General features: G+C 36.4%; 1 protein-coding gene across 2 annotated transcripts in view; it reads left to right on the top strand.

Annotated features, from left to right (window-relative positions):
* SHTN1 (shootin 1) overlaps window positions 1-18,405 on the top strand; it is a 101,386-nt gene that overhangs the window by 34,335 nt on the left and 48,646 nt on the right. For both annotated transcript variants that reach the window (XM_043925262.1, XM_043925263.1), the window contains exons 4-8: window positions 1,884-1,978; window positions 7,075-7,243; window positions 9,251-9,348; window positions 11,281-11,362; window positions 14,706-14,800. In XM_043925262.1, the coding sequence (XP_043781197.1) occupies window positions 1,884-1,978; window positions 7,075-7,243; window positions 9,251-9,348; window positions 11,281-11,362; window positions 14,706-14,800 (539 nt within the window). The remainder of the gene's footprint in view (window positions 1-1,883; window positions 1,979-7,074; window positions 7,244-9,250; window positions 9,349-11,280; window positions 11,363-14,705; window positions 14,801-18,405) is intronic.

Raw genomic sequence — 18,405 nt, 5'->3', positions numbered from 1 at the left:
TTGCGTGATTTCATAGCTCTCTGAAAATTGGTTCTATTCAGAACAAGAGATAGAAGAGGAGAAGGGGGGGTGCTGTGGGGGGGTGGGGGAGAGCTTCAACACACAATCATTTCTTTTCAATTGGAGCCAGAAAGGTTGATGACAACATGACCATTGTGTTATAATGATAAGACCACTACGGCATCTGTACCTCTCATCAAGGCTTTCACACAGCAGCAGATACAATTTAATTCACTGCTCTGTCAGCAGTGCTGATACCATTATGCCGTCTGTCTCCACAGTTATAATCACTGTCCTCTGAGAAATGCAGTTGAAATGATCTTGAGCAGTCAAAGAAACTCTCAATTAAGGCTGCCACTTCCAATGTGTCAGATTGTGTCTTATGCACTTGGTACAATTTTCACTTCCAATCCTGTTTATTTACAATGTCTACCAGTAATTACGCTTAACGTGTCATTTAGTGAGGGGGGCCCCTGCCAAGCCGATTGTTGGGTGCTGCTGTACCATTGAGTGGGAGTTTCTCGAAGTCAATGCCATCAGCAGCTTTTAGGCCCTGATGGGATGCAGTAGTAATGTTGATAATGCAAGTATCGTGCTCATCAAGTCATAATTAGATGCCACTCAAATGTGCCACTTGTAATAACAGTGTTGATTCATGTTTTTCTCGGTGACTGCAACTACTAATTAGTTAAGTGGTTTTTGGTTGGCCTGCATTTGCTGCGGATCATTATTACCCCTGAAAAAATGTCAAGGTTAGAGATGTTTCTGGCCATTTAGTGCTGTTTTATGAATTTGAATATTAACATAATAAGAACTTTGGATGGACTTAGGAAGTAATACATTTTTGTATTTAATTTGGAGAGAAATTTTTTCCCCTGAGTTTAATCATAATTGCAGGTTAATTAAGCTTAAATGAAGCAAAAGTAATCTCTCTTTGTGTTATGTGAGCCCAGTGCTTTTTGCCTAACTTTGTTGGGTTTCACATTTCGGTGCCCTTAATTTTGCTTTTTTTTTTTGTAAGCCAAACAAATATCAATAAATATACATGTCTACAGTTAAGTTTGAGGTTCTGAGCATTTTCTTTTCAACTAGAAGTATGGGTAAAAGGATTTGGCATTTTTCTTACTTGATCTTCAAAGTATAACTCAAGTTCTCAGTAATTTTGTACTTTTGAATCTCATTTATATAAACCAGCTACCAAAAAGTCTGAGAATTGCTGTTTTTGAAACATTGGTTAAACGTCAAGTTTATTTTTTTTTAATCTTCCTGACAGTCTGTGATGTGAGAAGCAATTTGTTACCATCAACTTTTATTATCACTTAGTGCAAAAATCTTGTTGCTATAGTTTTCTGCCCTGGAGTTTATGAAATACTTTGTCAGTAATAAAGACTACTATTGAAATACTCAACTTAGTTAAGCTGCCACGTTGTTATTCTAGTTTTGAGATCAATATGTAAGATTTATTTTTAAACATTTCTCTTTAGCTAGTTTTCCTTAGGAGATGCATAAGTTATATTCTGCTAAGAAAAGGAAATTATATTTGCCACTTTTAATTTATGAGAGGTTCTTTTGTTTAAATTAGCAGACATGTCTATAGTTATATAGACAGCTACATAGAAAAGAGACTCAAAAAATTCTCAATAGCTTTCCTAAAATATGTGTAATAGCCATAAAAGTTCTTTGTTGTCTTTTTTCTTTCTACATTCAAATTTTAGCTAAGATTTAATCAGAGCAGCATCTTCAACACTTTTTTTTTTCCATGATAGCTAAAGGTCTTGCCAGCTAAAGAATTACATTATTCTTAATCATGGGACAAGATGTGTGGGCTTCTGGAATAGCTGACTAATCTCTGAATGCTAAGACTTTTTCCCCCTCATTCCTAGTTTCTCACATGGTTATAGAGGAAGTGAATTTTATGCAGAACCATCTTGAAATAGAGAAGACTTGTCGAGAAAGTGCTGAAGCTTTGGCAACAAAGGTGAGACATTTCATATAAAGGAATTCTACCTGAGCTTTTAAAATTCAACTTGGCTTTTCTGCATAGTGACATCTATTTTCTTCTGCTTTTCTAGTTCCCTAATCAGTTGATTCTGATCCTCATCAGAGGTCTCAGAATCCTGAAATGTGATTATGTAAATATCTGTCTTAATGCCAAGATTATTTTGATTATAAAAAAAGAAGTGTTTGTATATGTGTATCTCAGTATTTGTGTGTGTGTGTATGTGTGTGTGTGTGTGTGTTTGTGAAAATGGTCCCAGAGTGGTCTGTTGAACTCGACTTTCCAGATGTCTGTGCATTTGGTTAAAATGCTAACCAAGTTTAAAACTAACCGAAAGTGACATAAAAGAGCAATGAGTGTTTCCTGTTTGAATCAGATGAAAAAGTCAGCCTCAGACTGTACATTTCAGGTGATTATTTTTGAAAGCAGAGTGAGGGCATGCTAAAGGTGACCTCCAGTACGCCGCTGATTGCTTCTAGCTGATGAATTTACCAAGTGTGTAATTTTCTATATTCTATCTCATCAGAAGTACATTATTATTAAGGAATATTTTTATCTCTGTCTTACGTATTTTGGGTTGGGCAAAATGCATCTGAACCACTTCATCAGAAAATGGATTACAGCAATTTTCAGCCAAATTTCATTAGTGATGCTGGTTTTGTTTCTTTCCCCTCTCCACTGTCACCTACCTCCATAGTGTTTCTTTGGATGCACCTGAAATTCTATACATCAGACAGTCAATCAGTCAGTTTAATCTATGTGCATTAGCATTGTGCTTGCTAGAGGTATTTGCTTAATTGTTTGCATAACGACACTACATTAGAATTCATAAGATATGCAGGCAGAACCTAAATAAGTATATTAATGTGTGTATATAGCTTCTCTTCCATTATTTGTCCGAAGAATCTATAGCAATAGAGGCCATTGCTTTAAAAGGAATGATAACATGGAGCCTCTATTCTGTATATCACTAGTGTTCACAGGTTCATAATACTGTTTGAATTTCTTTTCATTTCCTTTTCTTTCATTTTTCAGGTAGGAAAAATGTATTTGGAGCATACTAGCTGTTCTAAATCTTGTAGCGGCTAAGGATAGTTTCTGTATTTTCTCTTGTTTTTAACAAGTATTCCTGCTGGTATAGTACATCCAAAGTGAGAACTCTGACTATCTCTCAGGACTGGCAGTTTATGGAAAACAATGGTTTGGGAGGCAGTATATACAGGTTTTATTACCAGTGATATAATTTTGGACATATGGGACTTTGACCAGGTTAATTCTGTTCCCTAGGTGGCTGTTGTCTCATCTTAAATGACAGGATAACCTTGAATTAGGACTAAAGTGAGAATGGGACAGACTTTGTTTAAGGTGACTTTAGTCATTGGTCCCCTTAAAAATTATTTTATTGTTTTCCCCCCTTTTGTATTTAACAGTTGATTTTGAGCGGAAGAATTCACACATCTAACCTGCGATTATCATGTCATAATTTTCAAGGTAGACCAGGATTGATTTCTTAAGAATACCCAGACCCACTCACTACTCTAGTAGCATGGCCCAGGCATGTGAATGTTGAAAAAGTTGCCAGGTGACTGTATAGTCATCCCTGGTTATGACAGTGTGTTACTAATCTCTGGGATCATTTTTACAGTTTAGTGTTGATAATAGGACCCTTAACGTAGAGTGTGTCTTCTCTTCTTTAAGAAGCCCTTTTGAAAATGGACAAATGGTTTGTTTTTGAGGCTACAGTGTACTTTAGAATACAGTGTACGTGGACATTAGAATAAAAAACCAAAAAAATCTATTCGATTAAATGCTATCAATATGCTCGTTAGATGTGAAAGAAGCTACAGCTTTGAATACAAAGTTTGGAAGCCTCATTATATGTGTGATCAATAAATGAAAGTAACACATCCTGATTTAAGTATTAATTGTCCTTTTTGGGAATAGTTTTCATTTTCTAAACAACAAAGTTTCTGTAAGTTCTTATTTTTCTAAGTCTTTGCTCTCAAATTAAGGACAAATGGAATGTTTAATTCTTATGATGCAATTTACATTGTTTCCTTAGAAGCAAGTGTGGATACTTTGCTTTGCTGAAATGTGAAAGTTAAACCCATAAGATATAGACCAGTTATTTAAATCGTATGATCCAAGTCTATTTAACATGCTTATTTTGTATTTTAAATATCCATTAAACTGTGCTCTATATAAAAACCCTGTTTAAATTTGAATGTAGCATAAGATTCTGTTCCTGCAGTGTTATGAAAGGTTTATTTTTGCCTTCTAACTTAGAAGAGTTCTGAAACAGAAGTAGCGTGCATTAACCTGTATAACCTGATGGCTAATAACTGCAGTGACATTGCTTAGCTTCAATTTGTGAATTCAGAGTTCTCAAAAATTTCTACTTCATATGGCCATAAGATTTTATCTGTATAAATCTTATATTTTCTTCTTTCAGAATATGAAAATGATGTTTCCAGAGAAGACTTTTGAAATTGTTTGGCTTTTTTCTTGAGAAAGTAACTTTGTTGAATAGAGTAATTGTATTACAGCCAAATAGCTGGTAGATATTGGTGCCTGGTTTGATAGGAGCATTAAACTCTTTTGAGGGCAGAACTGTTAACAGTTAGGTTATCAAATGTTACTTTGATGATGGCCTGGGAAGTAATATATTAAGCATCAGATGGCAAAAATGAGTATTTTCAATTTTTCATGAATCCTGGGGAAAGGAACGTTGTATAGATAAATGCCTTGGTTGAAGAATACTAGCTTATAAATGATTTCTGGAGGAAAATTAGACACAGAATAAATCTCTTTTGTTACTATTAGCAATATTTGCTGAATTTTTATTGTAAGTCACTTACTATGTTAAATGCTTTATATAGAATATGTCACTTAATCTGCATATTGTGGGATGGAGACTATTTTAATCCTTAGTTAGCTAATGAGAAAAACTAACACTGAAAGGTTATTCTGGAGGTAGAGACAGAATTTGATTGCAGGGCTGTGTTCTCAGCTCTGCTGTAGTACTGCTGCTGCTAATTGCATAGAAATATATACCCAAGTACTGCATTCCTCCATGTCAATTATTCTCAGTATTGAAGTACATTTGAATCATCTGGGAAGCCCTGAAGAAGTACTGTGCTGGACTCTATTGCCAGAGATTTTTGGCCTGGTGAGGAGGGCCTGCATATTGGAATTTTTTTTCTTTTTTTTTTTTTAACTCTACAGACTGTAATGTGCTGGGTTGGGAACCATTTGTTTATTAGGAGGCAGAATTACAAATTAGCTCTTGAGTTTTTCCACTGTTTTCTTAAATTGTTCTTTTTCCCTGCGTTCTGAAAAGATGTCACCCTTTGAGAACTGCCAGTGATCCTTGAACCTCTAGTGCTGTGCCCTAGCATTCATGGTTCAAAGAAGCCACACCAGTGCTTACTGGAATTGTCCATCTGAAGGAAGAGGGATTGGGAAATCGTGGGACTTCTATCGTATCTCTGATCCTCTCCTGTAATATGGAGAGCTAGAAGCTGGAATTGTGTCTGGGGACTGGGAGTAAAAGTCTGTGCCTGATTCCTTGAATGGATCTCGCCAGCCTCCCCAGGAAGAATCCAGGGAAGGGTTCATAGCCATTCCTGAGTGATCCTTCCTGATTCCCCAGAAAGGTCAGGGAACCCTCTTGTGTTCCAGACCTTGCTACTTGGATATATTTAGCCTCCATATTACTTGGATAAGAATCAGATCTCCCCAAGTGATATGGGCTGAGCTTTCCCTGAGAGAAATCCTGAGGGGTCTTAATCATGACAACAAATGAAGGACCAAAGCCAGACAAGTGCCATACTAAACATCTTATTCTGGTGTAAGCTTTACATAGAGAAGGGCCTTTAGCTTTCCAGTGAATTTTTTCTATTCATATTTATATTTATATTCAATGTCAGTTATTAAATTCAGAACTTGTTTTGATGGCCAACAGCCCTTACCAAATGCAAGCACATTTCTGTATCTTACATTTTATACTAGAGAAAGCAATCTACTAAACATTTCCTACTTAAATAAGAGAAGATCTTTCATATTATAGTCTTGGGAATAAAGAAAAATCATACTTTGCTTCAGTGGACTTTGGATCAAGTTTAGTCTTTGCGTGTGCTTTGTACTAACATTTACATGCACATAAATACAGGAGCTGAAGAAGGTAATGATAATTAATAACCAACTCATTTTTTACATAAAGGGCGTACTAAATACATCAGTGAATTAGGTTTGCTTTATCTGCAATGACATAGAGATAATAGAAACATATCTTGAACTTTCTCCTATTGTGTATTATTAGAATTCTAGGGATAGACAGAAGCACATTATGAATTAATTTAAGCAAGAAAAGGGGAAAAAAAGTAGGAGTTTGTTCAGAGGGATATTGGAGAATCCCATAGAATCCATGAGCTGGTGGCATTTTAGGAATGGACTGGAACCCTGTGGGAAACCCAGTGTCTGTTGCCTTTCTCTGTCTCTCTGCACATTGGCTCCGTTTTGGCTTTGCTGCAGACTGCCTTTCTCTATTCCTCAGTTGAGAAGTGTGATGTGGTTGTCAGTAGCTACTGTACGTCCAGACACAGGGACAGGAGTTCCCGTCCAGGAGAACAGGAGTTGCTCTGGGAGAACTTGGCTGTTCCAGAAATTATGTGGAACATGAAGAGGCAGTGGCAGTGTCCAGAAAACAGGGAGTGCGGGACAAACAAACATATAAAAGGTGTTCACAGCACAGCATCAAAGCAAATAAAGTGTCTTAAATTAGGACTATTAATGACTGGATACATTGAAATTCGATATAATCTATTCTGATGTTTTATCTTAATTCTTCTTGTATTTATCAGTCATAACTAGCATTTTCACATGCAGTAAGGCATAGGTCTTTCTTAATTAGTTTAATGTTAAAAAGTATAAATAAGATAATATTTAGTGACTCTTCTGTTTCATGCTGTGAATGTTGATGAATGTGTAGACAAAGAGACGCTTAATTTGACTATTGTATAAAAATCCAAGACACTCATTTGCTCTTAAAATAACTGTCTTTATATTTGCCTTAGTTAAATAAAGAAAATAAAGCATTGAAAAGAATCAGCATGTTATACATGGCCAAGCTGGGGCCCGATGTAATAACTGAGGAGATTAACATTGACGATGAAGATTCAGCGATGGACCCAGAGGATGTTGCCAAGACTTGTGTCTCAGTAGAGTGTCAGAAGCAGATCAAAGGTAGGATTCCTGGCTTAATTATTGAATGTGGTTTTGAGTCCTATTAGGATAATGCTTCTCAACCCTGGTTGCACATTGAAATTGCATAAGGATTTCAATAAATACTGATGCCTGGGTCCTTCTTTGGAAAAAAATTCTGATTATTTGTCCCAGAGGGTAGTCTAGTTGAGAATCATGATGACTGTAGCTTTATGAGTTACTTTCTTGTTTGGAATTAGGTACTTTTGAAAGCGCCATCTTGACAGGGAACAGTCAGTTAACCTATACATGTCTTCAGGATAGGATTGTGTATTAAGATATTTTTGTTAAATGAAAGAAAGAATGAATAAAAATTTATTTAGCCAACACCTTCTATTAGTCTGATTTCTCTGTTGAAATCTTTGGGGAAGATACCTCCCAAAATTGCTTTGTCTCTGCCCTCCAAGAACTTCTCCTAAGATTCAAGCAATGAGCTAGAAGCAATATGTAGTATTAAGCAACTGTGTTGGTCCCCAAATAGTTCTATAAGGCGAAACCACACAGTACATCTGTGAAGTACACATTAAGTTTTTTAATATAAGTTTTTTAACTACACATATAGTTTAGGATGTAGGAAAACAGTCTGGGGCTTGGTAATTATTGGAGCATTTTAACTTACCGTACCTGTCAAGAATAATATTTGTTGGTTTGGTAGATAAAACTTCAGTTGGAAATATAAAGAAGAAAGTAAAAAGAAAGCCATTTTAACCCTGTGTGTGCTCAGCTGCGAAGTCGTATTCAACTCTTTGTGATGCCATGGGCTGACCACAGGTCGCCAGGCTCCTCTGTCCACCGGCTTTCCCAGGGAAGAATACTAGAGTGGGTTGCCATTTCCTCCTCCAGGGGATCTTCCTGACCCTGTAATCAAACCTGCGTCTCCTGCATCTCCTGCGTTGGCAGGGAGATTCCTTAACCACTGAGCCACCTGGGAAGCCCCTCTTACCCTCTCACCTGAGAAGAAATTGTCTTTATGTTGTCAGGAAGGGAGAGGAGGTTTAAAGGCTTTCCTTTTGTTTCTCTTTCTCCCTTCTATTAGATCTTGGATGGTACGGTCTCTGATTCTTTTTCAAGATTAGTCCGGCAGTAGAGAAAGTGGTTTTGAAATAAGTCTCTTGAGAGCCCCTTCATTAATCTGGGTTCATGTAAAAAGTTTGATTTAATTTATTAGTAAATAACCACATAGAGCATTTCTTATTATCCTTGGAGAAAGGTAAGAAATTAAAAGCACTTAAAAGCTAAGTGGCAAAGCTATGTGGGCCTGGGTATAAATTTAAGTACTGTGCTGGTCCATGTATTTTTTTTTCTTAACATTTGAGTGGTAGAAGTAACTTGAATGTAACACCAGAAGCTTTTGCACTTATAGTGCCTAATATTTTCATTCTAGTAACACAGTTTTCAGTTAATATCAATAATATGAAATATGAAATAAATTAAGAAACAAAACACCCACAACTCTGGAGAGAAAATTATTAGAATTAACCCTTTTTCAAATAGGTTATATTTTGAGTCAGTTCAAATAATGTTTAAGGGCTATAAATTGGCAGCACGTCAGGATTTTTTTCTTTAAATCAAAATCTCCAAATTGTTAGCTGCCCCGTTTGTTTGTATTGCATTGTGACAAGCGCCCATGGCCATTATAAAATAAAAAAGAAATTAGTACAATGCCTTAATTTGTTTTGCTAAAAGCTTAAAAAATTCTACTGCTAAAATGCCAGACAGTTTCTAGAATATAGGTTTGATACAATGCAGAGAAAACATAATCTAGTACATTTAACATAGTGAGAATGCCTGATAGAAAATTTAAGAAACATAGCTATATTAGGGGAGGGGAACAAGTGAAATTTCCATTGTCTTTTGCTGCTTCATTTTCCATCTAATTGTTGAAAACCTTTGACAGTAAACTGCTCATGGACTGGTATTTTCAATTCTTCTGACAAGATTGATTTCTTCTTTTAAAAACAAGGCTTTATTTTTTCTTTAAAAATGCAGAACTTCGAGATCAAATTGTATCCGTTCAGGAGGAAAAGAAGATATTAGCCATCGAACTGGAAAATCTCAAGAGCCGACTTGTAGAAGTAACAGAAGAAGTATGTATCTTAGGCCCGAAAGGCAGGACCTTTAGTGTTTTAAGATGTTTGGGGACGGGCTGCATCAAAAACTTGCTGTTGGAAGCTAATTTCTGATATGAGAACCATGTAGCAATTTTAATCTTCTCTTGTTTCTACTCTTCCAGACCTACAAAAAGGTATAGAAAGTAAGATCATAAACATTCATGCGCCCACTCTGGAGCACAGGAAATAATGTACTAAAATAGCCTTGAAGTGTTTCCTGTTATCCCACATGTTTCACTGTTTGTAGATCTGTGACAAAGATACCTGCATCTGAAATCACTCACTGTTGCTGCTGGTGAAGAATGATTTTACTTCTCAAGTCGAGGGCTAACTCAGTAGAGAAAGGCTCTCCTCCTCTGTACCTCCCAACACAGGCATATATGGTAGATAGTAGAATGGGTTCAAGTGGGTGTTTGGAGAATCTTTTTGTTTTTTCCTCTGAATTGTCTGTAAAAGCAAGAGCACGTACTTAGCCTTCTTTGCACGTGGCTTCAAGAATCTGCCTTTGCAGACTCGATTTAACTTGTGTCAGTGGTTCTCAGAGTCTGTAGCCCAGGGTTTCCCAGCTGATGTGTTACAGCACCTTGATATCTTGCCAGTGATATCAAGTGTCCCAGGGTATTTGTCCCTTCAGTGAGCAGCCTCATCCAGTTCCCATGCACATATTCTTAAGGACCAGAATATGAAAAAGTTTGGGAAGCAGTGCCCATCTACCTCCCAGCCTCAGTTACTGTTTACATATTGTGGCAGTAAGGTGAGTGGGAAGGAGAAGGATGTTTTGGAAGCACTGAGCAGGGTATACCAGTTACTAATTTAAACGGAAAGCAGTAGTATACTTGTACTAAAAAAGACCAGTTCACAGACTTTCTGGAAGTGCTGATGGGTTCAGGGGCCCTTTCAGGACCATCATCTTAGCTTGTTTCTTGAGTGTTATCGTAGGAGAGAGACATTTTGATACATTCCATTTCTCAGTTTTAATTATTTATTGATGATTCTCTTCCTTCCCACTTAGAGATATTATTGGAAGCCATTTCAGAAGTTAGTATTTTTAAGATTATTTCAGACATCTGAAAAGTATAAAAAACAAAGTAATGAATCTCCATATGCTGACTGTGCAGTTCAGTACATAAAACATTAACATATTATTGAAACCCGTGTGTCTCTCTCCCTGAGTGCATTTTCCTGACTCCCTGCCCTGTTTCTCTAAACAACCATTATCCTGAACTTGGTTTTTAAGATTTCAGTGATTATATTTACATATCTGCTACAATGACTAGTATTTTGAATGTTTTTAACTATATAAACCTGCCTCTTAAATTCATCATAATGCTTTTGAGATCTATCCACTTGCTATATATAACTTTACATTCTTTTTTTTAGAACTATGATACTCTCTTTTCCTGTGATGCCAAAAATTATTTCAGAAATTGAAGTCTTTTTGAGGGGAGGTTTTCATATGTATTTTATTTAAGTCAAAGGTCAAAGTATTTTTTATTTTTAAAAAATCTATATGTTTTACGTAAGCCAGATGTCATCAAAGTGTAAAATGAATGCCAAAATTTAATATTGTATCTCTGATTAAATGATTCAGGTATTTTTTGGGTGCAGTCTAGTTGGATTTTTCCTTTTAAAATGTCAATCATTTACATTGGATGACTAGAACATTGCCATATTTAAGGAGCAATGCTAATGCTATTTGGAATATGTAAAGAAGTTCCAGATATATATCCTAAATTAAATAGCTACTTTGAGGCTATAAAAATGCTTTAATAAAAGCCTAACACAGTGAAGACAGTTATTGCTTTAATGTAGCATCGTGTTGAAAATTGAACAGCAGTGTAAGTCACCCATCATCATGTCATGTTTTACAACTTTGGATGTTTTCTCCTCTCACAATATCACATTTAGGTAAATAAAGTTAAACAAGAAAAAGATGTTTTAAACTCGGAAGTTCTTGAACAGAGAAAAGTCTTAGAAAAATGCAATAGAGGTATGTGTTTCTAGTCTTTTCTTTCAAATCTATAACTTTCTTTGTTTATATATATTTTGTATTGTTTTAGACCTGTGTCTAAAGAGTGTTGTAGCAAACGTTTTCTATATTGTGTCTTCTTAACGTCTAGCAACGAGTCTTATTTCTTGTTCTTTTATCACCTAAGTTAGAGCCTTAGAAGAAATTTAAAAGTGCTTCTGCTTAAGGAATTCACAGCCCACTCATTTTGAAACTTCAGGCCTAAATCCTCTTTTGTCCTACATGTATCCTGGGACCATGGCCATATTGGTATTTATGTATCTGGTAGAGTTATTCAGTAAGTGTGGGAGATGCACTAGGTTGTAACATTTCCTTTGCTCTTTGTGCATTTATGAAGATAGAAATGGTGTAGAAGAATTTTCCGTCAATGGTGTAGAAGAATTTTCCGTCGTGATACACTATGCTAGAAACAGGGTTCTACAAAGGTTAGTATGATGGCCCTTGCCTTCAGGGAGCCCCCTATCTAGGAAGAGAGAGAGGTTATGTAAATAAATACATGACTAGGACCAATCCAATTTCTTTCAGAATCTAAGAGGACCAGGACATGTGAAAATTCACTTTTTATCATAGTGTTCTGGTCATAGGAAAGAAAGTCAATTATCTTGCCCAGGACTTCAGATAGTCATAATCTTGTTTTCTTTGCAGAGTTTCTTTTTAAAAATAGGTTTGAGAATCATTTAGCTCTCAGGGACCTATAATTCACATCACAAACCACCACTTAGATTGCTTCACTTGAGCAAGACTGTTAGTCTTTCCTCTGAGGAGGCGGTAGGTTGACCGAGTACAAAGTTTGAAATTCTATGTCATTACACAGCAAACCAGTCCTTAGTCAGTTAAGACTGAAGTGCCCTGGAGGAACAGCTTGTGAAAGCAGCCATTAAGAGAGCCCTTTTAAAGCTTTTTATGGCTATGACTCAGCTCAGAGTTGAGAGTGCCTGGCCAGAATGTGATGGAGAGATCAATGTCCTGTCCACCCACGTGGTACCCAGTTGGCCATCACTCCCTCTGTCCCATCTGTATCATTATTTAACAAAATGTCAAAAAGTAGGAAAGAATTCATGTAGCTCCTATTTGACAGGATATTCCCTTTGAAGGTTTCTGCCCACAGGGATTCTTTTAATTCAAAGCTCTGACTCTGGGCCTCTACAGATCTAAGGCTGTTTCTTTTCTTTATAAATATGGATAACACTTTGAAACAACTAATACATACACACACACGCACACACACACACACACACACACACATTTTTCTTTCTTTTTATTCAGGTAGCACACTTTTTTTTGGTGGGAAGTATAAATGCATATTGGAAAAGGGAAAAAAAAATCTCAACTTTTATAGTCCAGGTATGAGCACTGTTAACATTTTAGTGTTTATTCTTCCAGGAGAGGAAAGGAGGGGAGGGACAATTTACAGGTAGGGGAGTAAGAGGTACAAAGTATTATGTATAAGATAAGTTACAAGGATATGTTGTACAATACAGAGAATATAGCCAGTATTTTATAACTATAAATGGAGCATAACCTTTAAAAATTGTGAATCACTGTACTGTACACCTGTAACAAAATTTTGTGCATCAACTATATTTCAACCAAAAAGCCTATATATACAGTTTAAATTGTTTGTTAAATATGTCTATAATGTATATGGCGTATAAATAAAATACCAACAAAAGAGATATATTTGTTTTTTTAAGAGATAGTCTTTTTATCCATTGGTAGTTTACAAGCCCTTGAACATCAATGTCTACTTGTATTTCTAAATTGAATTTTTATCATAGTTTTTATTTGTAGTTTTTCAGCTATGTATATATCTCTGAACAGCATATTATTTAATTTTGCATGAACTTGATATATATGCTGTCATTTTGCCTGTGTCCTTCTGCAGCTTTTTGCATTTGTGAGGTTCATCCATATTAAAGGGTTTTACTGTGGTTTCTTTTCACTGCTGTATAATACTTCATTTGATGTCTATACCAAAATTTGTTCATCCAGTATCCAGTTGGTGGATGTTTGAGTGCTTTCCAGTTTTTTGCTATGCCAAGTCATCCTGTTATAAGAATTCTTACACATGTCTTCTGGTGCAAATATCAAAGAGTTTCACTAATGTACACCCCAAATGTAATATTTTATCATCAATTTCACTACATAATGCCAGGTTACTTTTAAAGTAGATCTGTCAGTTTATATACCTGTTAACAGTGTGTGTGTTTTCATTGTTCTGTCCTCTCTAAACTTGATATAGCTATACTTTAAAATTTTTGGCAGTCACCTCTTTGGTGAGTATAAAAAGATAGCTATGGTTTTACTTTCCATCTCCTTGGTTACTGATAAAGATGTTTGTTGGCCTTTTACATATATCCTCCTCTGTGAAACTTTTATTGATGTGTTTTGCATGTGGCTTTTAAGAAACAGAAATGAGCTCATTTTAAAGATATATCATGAAGGTCTTTCCCATTTAGGAAATATGCCTCTACAATATAATTTTTTATGTTGTTATGTTGGTTTCTACCATACAACAGTGCACAACAGTGCAAATCAATCAGTATATATAGCCTTTCCCTCTTGAGCTTCCCTTTCCACTCCCACCCCACTCCTGTGGGTCATCACAGAGCACCAGGCTGGCCTCCCTGTGCTGTCCAGCGACTTCCCAATAGTTACCTGTTTTACACATGGTAGTGTATATAAGTCAACACTACCTTCTCAGTTCATCCGACACTCTCCTTCCCCTGCTGGGTCCAATCATCTGTTCTCTATGTCTGCATCTCCATTCTTCCCCTGAAAATATGTTCATCAGTACTGCTTTTCTGGATTCCGTTATCTATGCATTAATGCACAATATTTGTTTTTCTCTGACTGCACTCTGTATAAGAGGCTCTAGGTTCATCCATCTCACTGCAACTCACTCAGTACAACATAATCCCGTTGGCAGAATATTTCTTGTATATTTCTTTACTTACTGACCCCTCGAGGTTAGGTCATCTAGATTGTTTCATTATTTTCAGCAATGATGCAGAGAGCACCTTTACAATTAGATCTTTGTAGGTTCATGATTCATTCTTTTAGGAGAATAAATACATTTCTAAAAGTGGAATTGTTGAGTCAAAAGGTATGAATAGTTTCAGATTTTTGATTCACATTGCCAGGTTGCTCTCTGAAAAGGTGTTATCTAATTTATATTCCAGCCAGCAATGAATGTGGGTGTTTGTATGCCTGAATAAGGAATCTTTTTGATGCTGTTTTTTCATCCATTTGCCTGATAATCTGTGTGGCCTATTGTCCATTTTCTTTTCCTTGTCTTCTTAAGTGTCCATGCTAGCAGTAGAAGAATATGAGGAAATGCAGGTGAACTTGGAGCTGGAGAAGGACCTTCGAAAGAAAGCAGAGTCGTTTGCACAAGAGGTAAATGTCTTGCAGAGACCTCATTTTTTAGTTTTATATTTTAAAGAGCTTTGCAGATGATATATGAAAACATTTTTTGAGGTTGAACAAACACTTGTCACTCTGAATAAAGATCATCTGATCTAGGGAGCTATGGAATAATATCAAGTTCACTGAACTTGGTGTCAGAGATTGGGTTTACATTTTGCCATGCCATTCGGGTAGTAGTTGTTTGTTACTAGCAGCTCTTAACCTCTTTGGGCTTCATTTTTACCCTCTGTAAAATGGGTGATGATACCAACCTTACTAAGTGTATTGTAAAATCAAATGGCATGAGTCTTCATAAGAATTTTACAAACTAGACAATGCTATACTGGGAAAATAAATTGTATTTAGGGATACCCATCCCATCACATGGAAAGTCCGGTTTGAGTAGAGGACTTCTGTATATTTCCAAAAGCCTTAAGAAACTAGGTTACATCCCAGTATACCATCTGAAAGAACAACATCTTGGTCTTCAGTGACTGTTCAGTGCTCTCATTGTGTGCCTTGATTCTGCCACTTGCTGTGGAACATTGTTACACATGTTACATATCCATTATCTGAGCCTTTCCTCTCATGTTAGAGATAAGCTTTGAGCTTCTCATGCTCTGGGTTAACTTTGTTGACATGTGCTGGTTGGGTATTCCATGGCTCTGTGACTGGTTTCCAGGGAAATGATGAGGCATCAGTTGGCTGAGTTGTAACAGCTTATGATGTGTTATGTGTTAACAGCTTATGATATGATCTACATGAGATCTTCTCCATCATGTATAAACATTTTGAATCTGTGTGCATACTGTGGGTTCAAGGAAGGTAGCTAAGGAAATGTAACCATTCTTAGGTGGAAGTATCCAAGGTTTAGAAGGAAGACAAAGTGCAGGGTTATGGGAATGACATTTGAAGATCAGATGATGGTTTTGTGCAGGAGTTTTTCCATACTTGAAGGTAACTGTGGTTTAGTCTGAGAAGAAAAGTTTAGTCTGAGAAGATCTAATTTGAAATATTATGATTCAATTTATTCAGAGAGTTTAATGAAAAGTGAGTGAATATTTATTCTCTTATTTCTTGAAAAGAGGAAAAAGAATTGAAGTGTGTTAGAGCCCTTTGGAAAAATCTACAGTGTATAAATAATGGAGCTAAAGAAATGGCTGAGGGGAGGCAAGAGTAGAGAGAATGTGAAAATGCCTCCATTGCAAAACTGAAAATGTTGGCTGATTTTGACCTGCTTGCAAGGGTCTTAATTTTGAGAGATATTTTCAGTTTCCATTTCTTGTTTGCAGAATGATGTTAGAATACAAAACAGCTCAGAGAAAAACTTGAAGGCCATGCAGTAACAGAGAGGATAGCTGGAAGAAGTAAGATTCCTTTAAGAATATAAAGATGAATGATTCATTCTGCCATGCATCCCGTAGCGATTGGTGCAAACAGTGCTGACAGGTTAATCCAGAATGAGGAGAGAGATGTTTGAGGAAGGAAAGCGAGAGCAGTGGTACTTAGCCTTCTGGTGTGTGTGTGTGTGTGTGTGTGAGTGCTAAGTCTCTCAGTCATGTCCGACTCTTTGCGACCCCATGGACTGTAGCCCGCCAGGCTCCTCTGTCCATGGGATTTTCCAGGCAAGAATACTAGAGTGGGTTGCCATTTCCTACTCCACACTGCTGGTAGCATAAGTATTTGCGACAGTGCTCGATGATTTTACAGTATCTAAGGCTTGATCTACACAATAGTAAGAAGAAAAGACAAAATTGAATTAGAACTGGTATATCTTCCCTTTTACGTGGTTTATAGATTCTCAGGTTTTCAACAGACACCTGCTGTTAAAAGGTATCTAACTTGACTTAACTAGAGAAATACCACTTTTGCATTTTGTTCTTAGTGCATTCAGCAAATATCTTTCAAGCCAGACACTGTGTGGGTAGTGGAAATTATGGTGAAGAAGGCAAATACGACTCCTGCCCTGGTGGAGTATATAGTGCAGAGCCATAGAAATCATTTTTTAAACTTAATGTAGGTCACCTTTTTTAACTGCAAAAGGAAGATATATACCCTGTAAACATGCAAACAGTTCTCAAATGTGTAAATTCAAAATTGAATGTTTCTTCCTTACTTCTACATTTGTCCAATTAAAAAACCAAAAACATCATTTACAAGGAGAGAACAGCCAGTTATCCTCATAACTATGTTAAGTGTTTGTACTTCTTCAACATAATTTCAACTCTTGAAACCTTTCCTGTACTTTTTGAACATATATTTTTTGCTGTTTACTGTGGTTTTTCTTTCCTCTTTTTAAAGATGTGAATACCTTTTCAACATGTAGTCCTAATATACTGAGGGAATGTTACATAATAAGTTTTGTTTTCAGACAACTGAGATGATAATATTTTAATGTTATTTTTGAAAGAATGAATTATATATTAATGATACTACATTATCTTCTCATTCTTTGAAGAGATGTAGGAAAATTTCTCTGAAATTCTGATACCAATGTCATTATTTGTCTGATAAGGGACCAAGGTTAATAACTCTAACCAAGGATAAGGTTAATAACTCTAACCAAGAAGTTCTTTCCATAGCTAAAAGCCAAATTCATTAGTGTTCGGTAACTGAATTTTCTTTAAATACATCTTTAGAAAAGGCATTATGTAGTGTTTTATTTTAGTACTTTAAAGTCTAGAAAAGGTGGTCTAAAGACTAATTTTTTTCAAGTTGCCATTGTTATTGAAAGGAAATTCTTTTCTGTATGTTCTTTTCATCTTATATTGCAATTTAGGGATTGTTACAGGGCTTTGCAAAAAAATTCATATTATTAACATCCCTAAGACACAGTCTTTATTCTTTTCTCTCTAAAATAACAGTTGAAACAATTTATAATCATGTACGTTAAGCAAGTTTTCCTGAGAGCTATACCTTTTCCCTAGAGAGAACCAGAGTACAGAGAGGTGGTGCAGGGCGAGCCATAAAGCCACCCCTGGCCTCGGGGGTCCTTGTGCCCTGCATTGTCTGACTGCGGGGCCCTTCGCCTCTGCCCTGGTCAGCCCCACTGACTGCTTCCTGTCTGTCTGCTTCCGGACTCGGAGCACCCTTGGTGAAAGGCCTCACTTGCTGGGGAGCCGGAGAATCTCAGTTGTTTTGGTTGCATTTGTTGGCCTTTCACGTTGACTGTGAGATATTTTCTAAGGTGCCAACATAAGACTCCAACCAGTTAAGTTTTAAGAGGGGAAAATGTATAAAAAATAAATTGCTGTAATATTATTATTCAGTAGTAACCTGAAACAAATCATTTCAATTAGACCATTGGCCTCAACTTTAGGACACTGTGATGGAATGTTGCTTATGCTTCCCTCGTGCGTGGATGCCCCGTCTCAGTTTTCTCCAGCCCAGCACTTGTGCACTCATGGATACTTACTCATCCTCTGTTCCTATTCTTACACAGCCATCAGATGGAAGAAGAATGTAAATTTCACTAGCACATGTTGCTCTAGTATAAAATGGGCCTGATTTCAGAATTTGTAAAGCATTTTGTGTTCAGACTCGCCCACTGGCTGACTTGTGTAGCATATTAAGGAAAAGAAGTAATAGGTGAATAG

The sequence above is a fragment of the Cervus elaphus genome, chromosome 15 (assembly GCF_910594005.1).
Source record: "Cervus elaphus chromosome 15, mCerEla1.1, whole genome shotgun sequence".
Classification (NCBI taxonomy): domain Eukaryota; kingdom Metazoa; phylum Chordata; class Mammalia; order Artiodactyla; family Cervidae; genus Cervus; species Cervus elaphus.
This window is presented reverse-complemented; position numbering and strand designations above follow the sequence as displayed.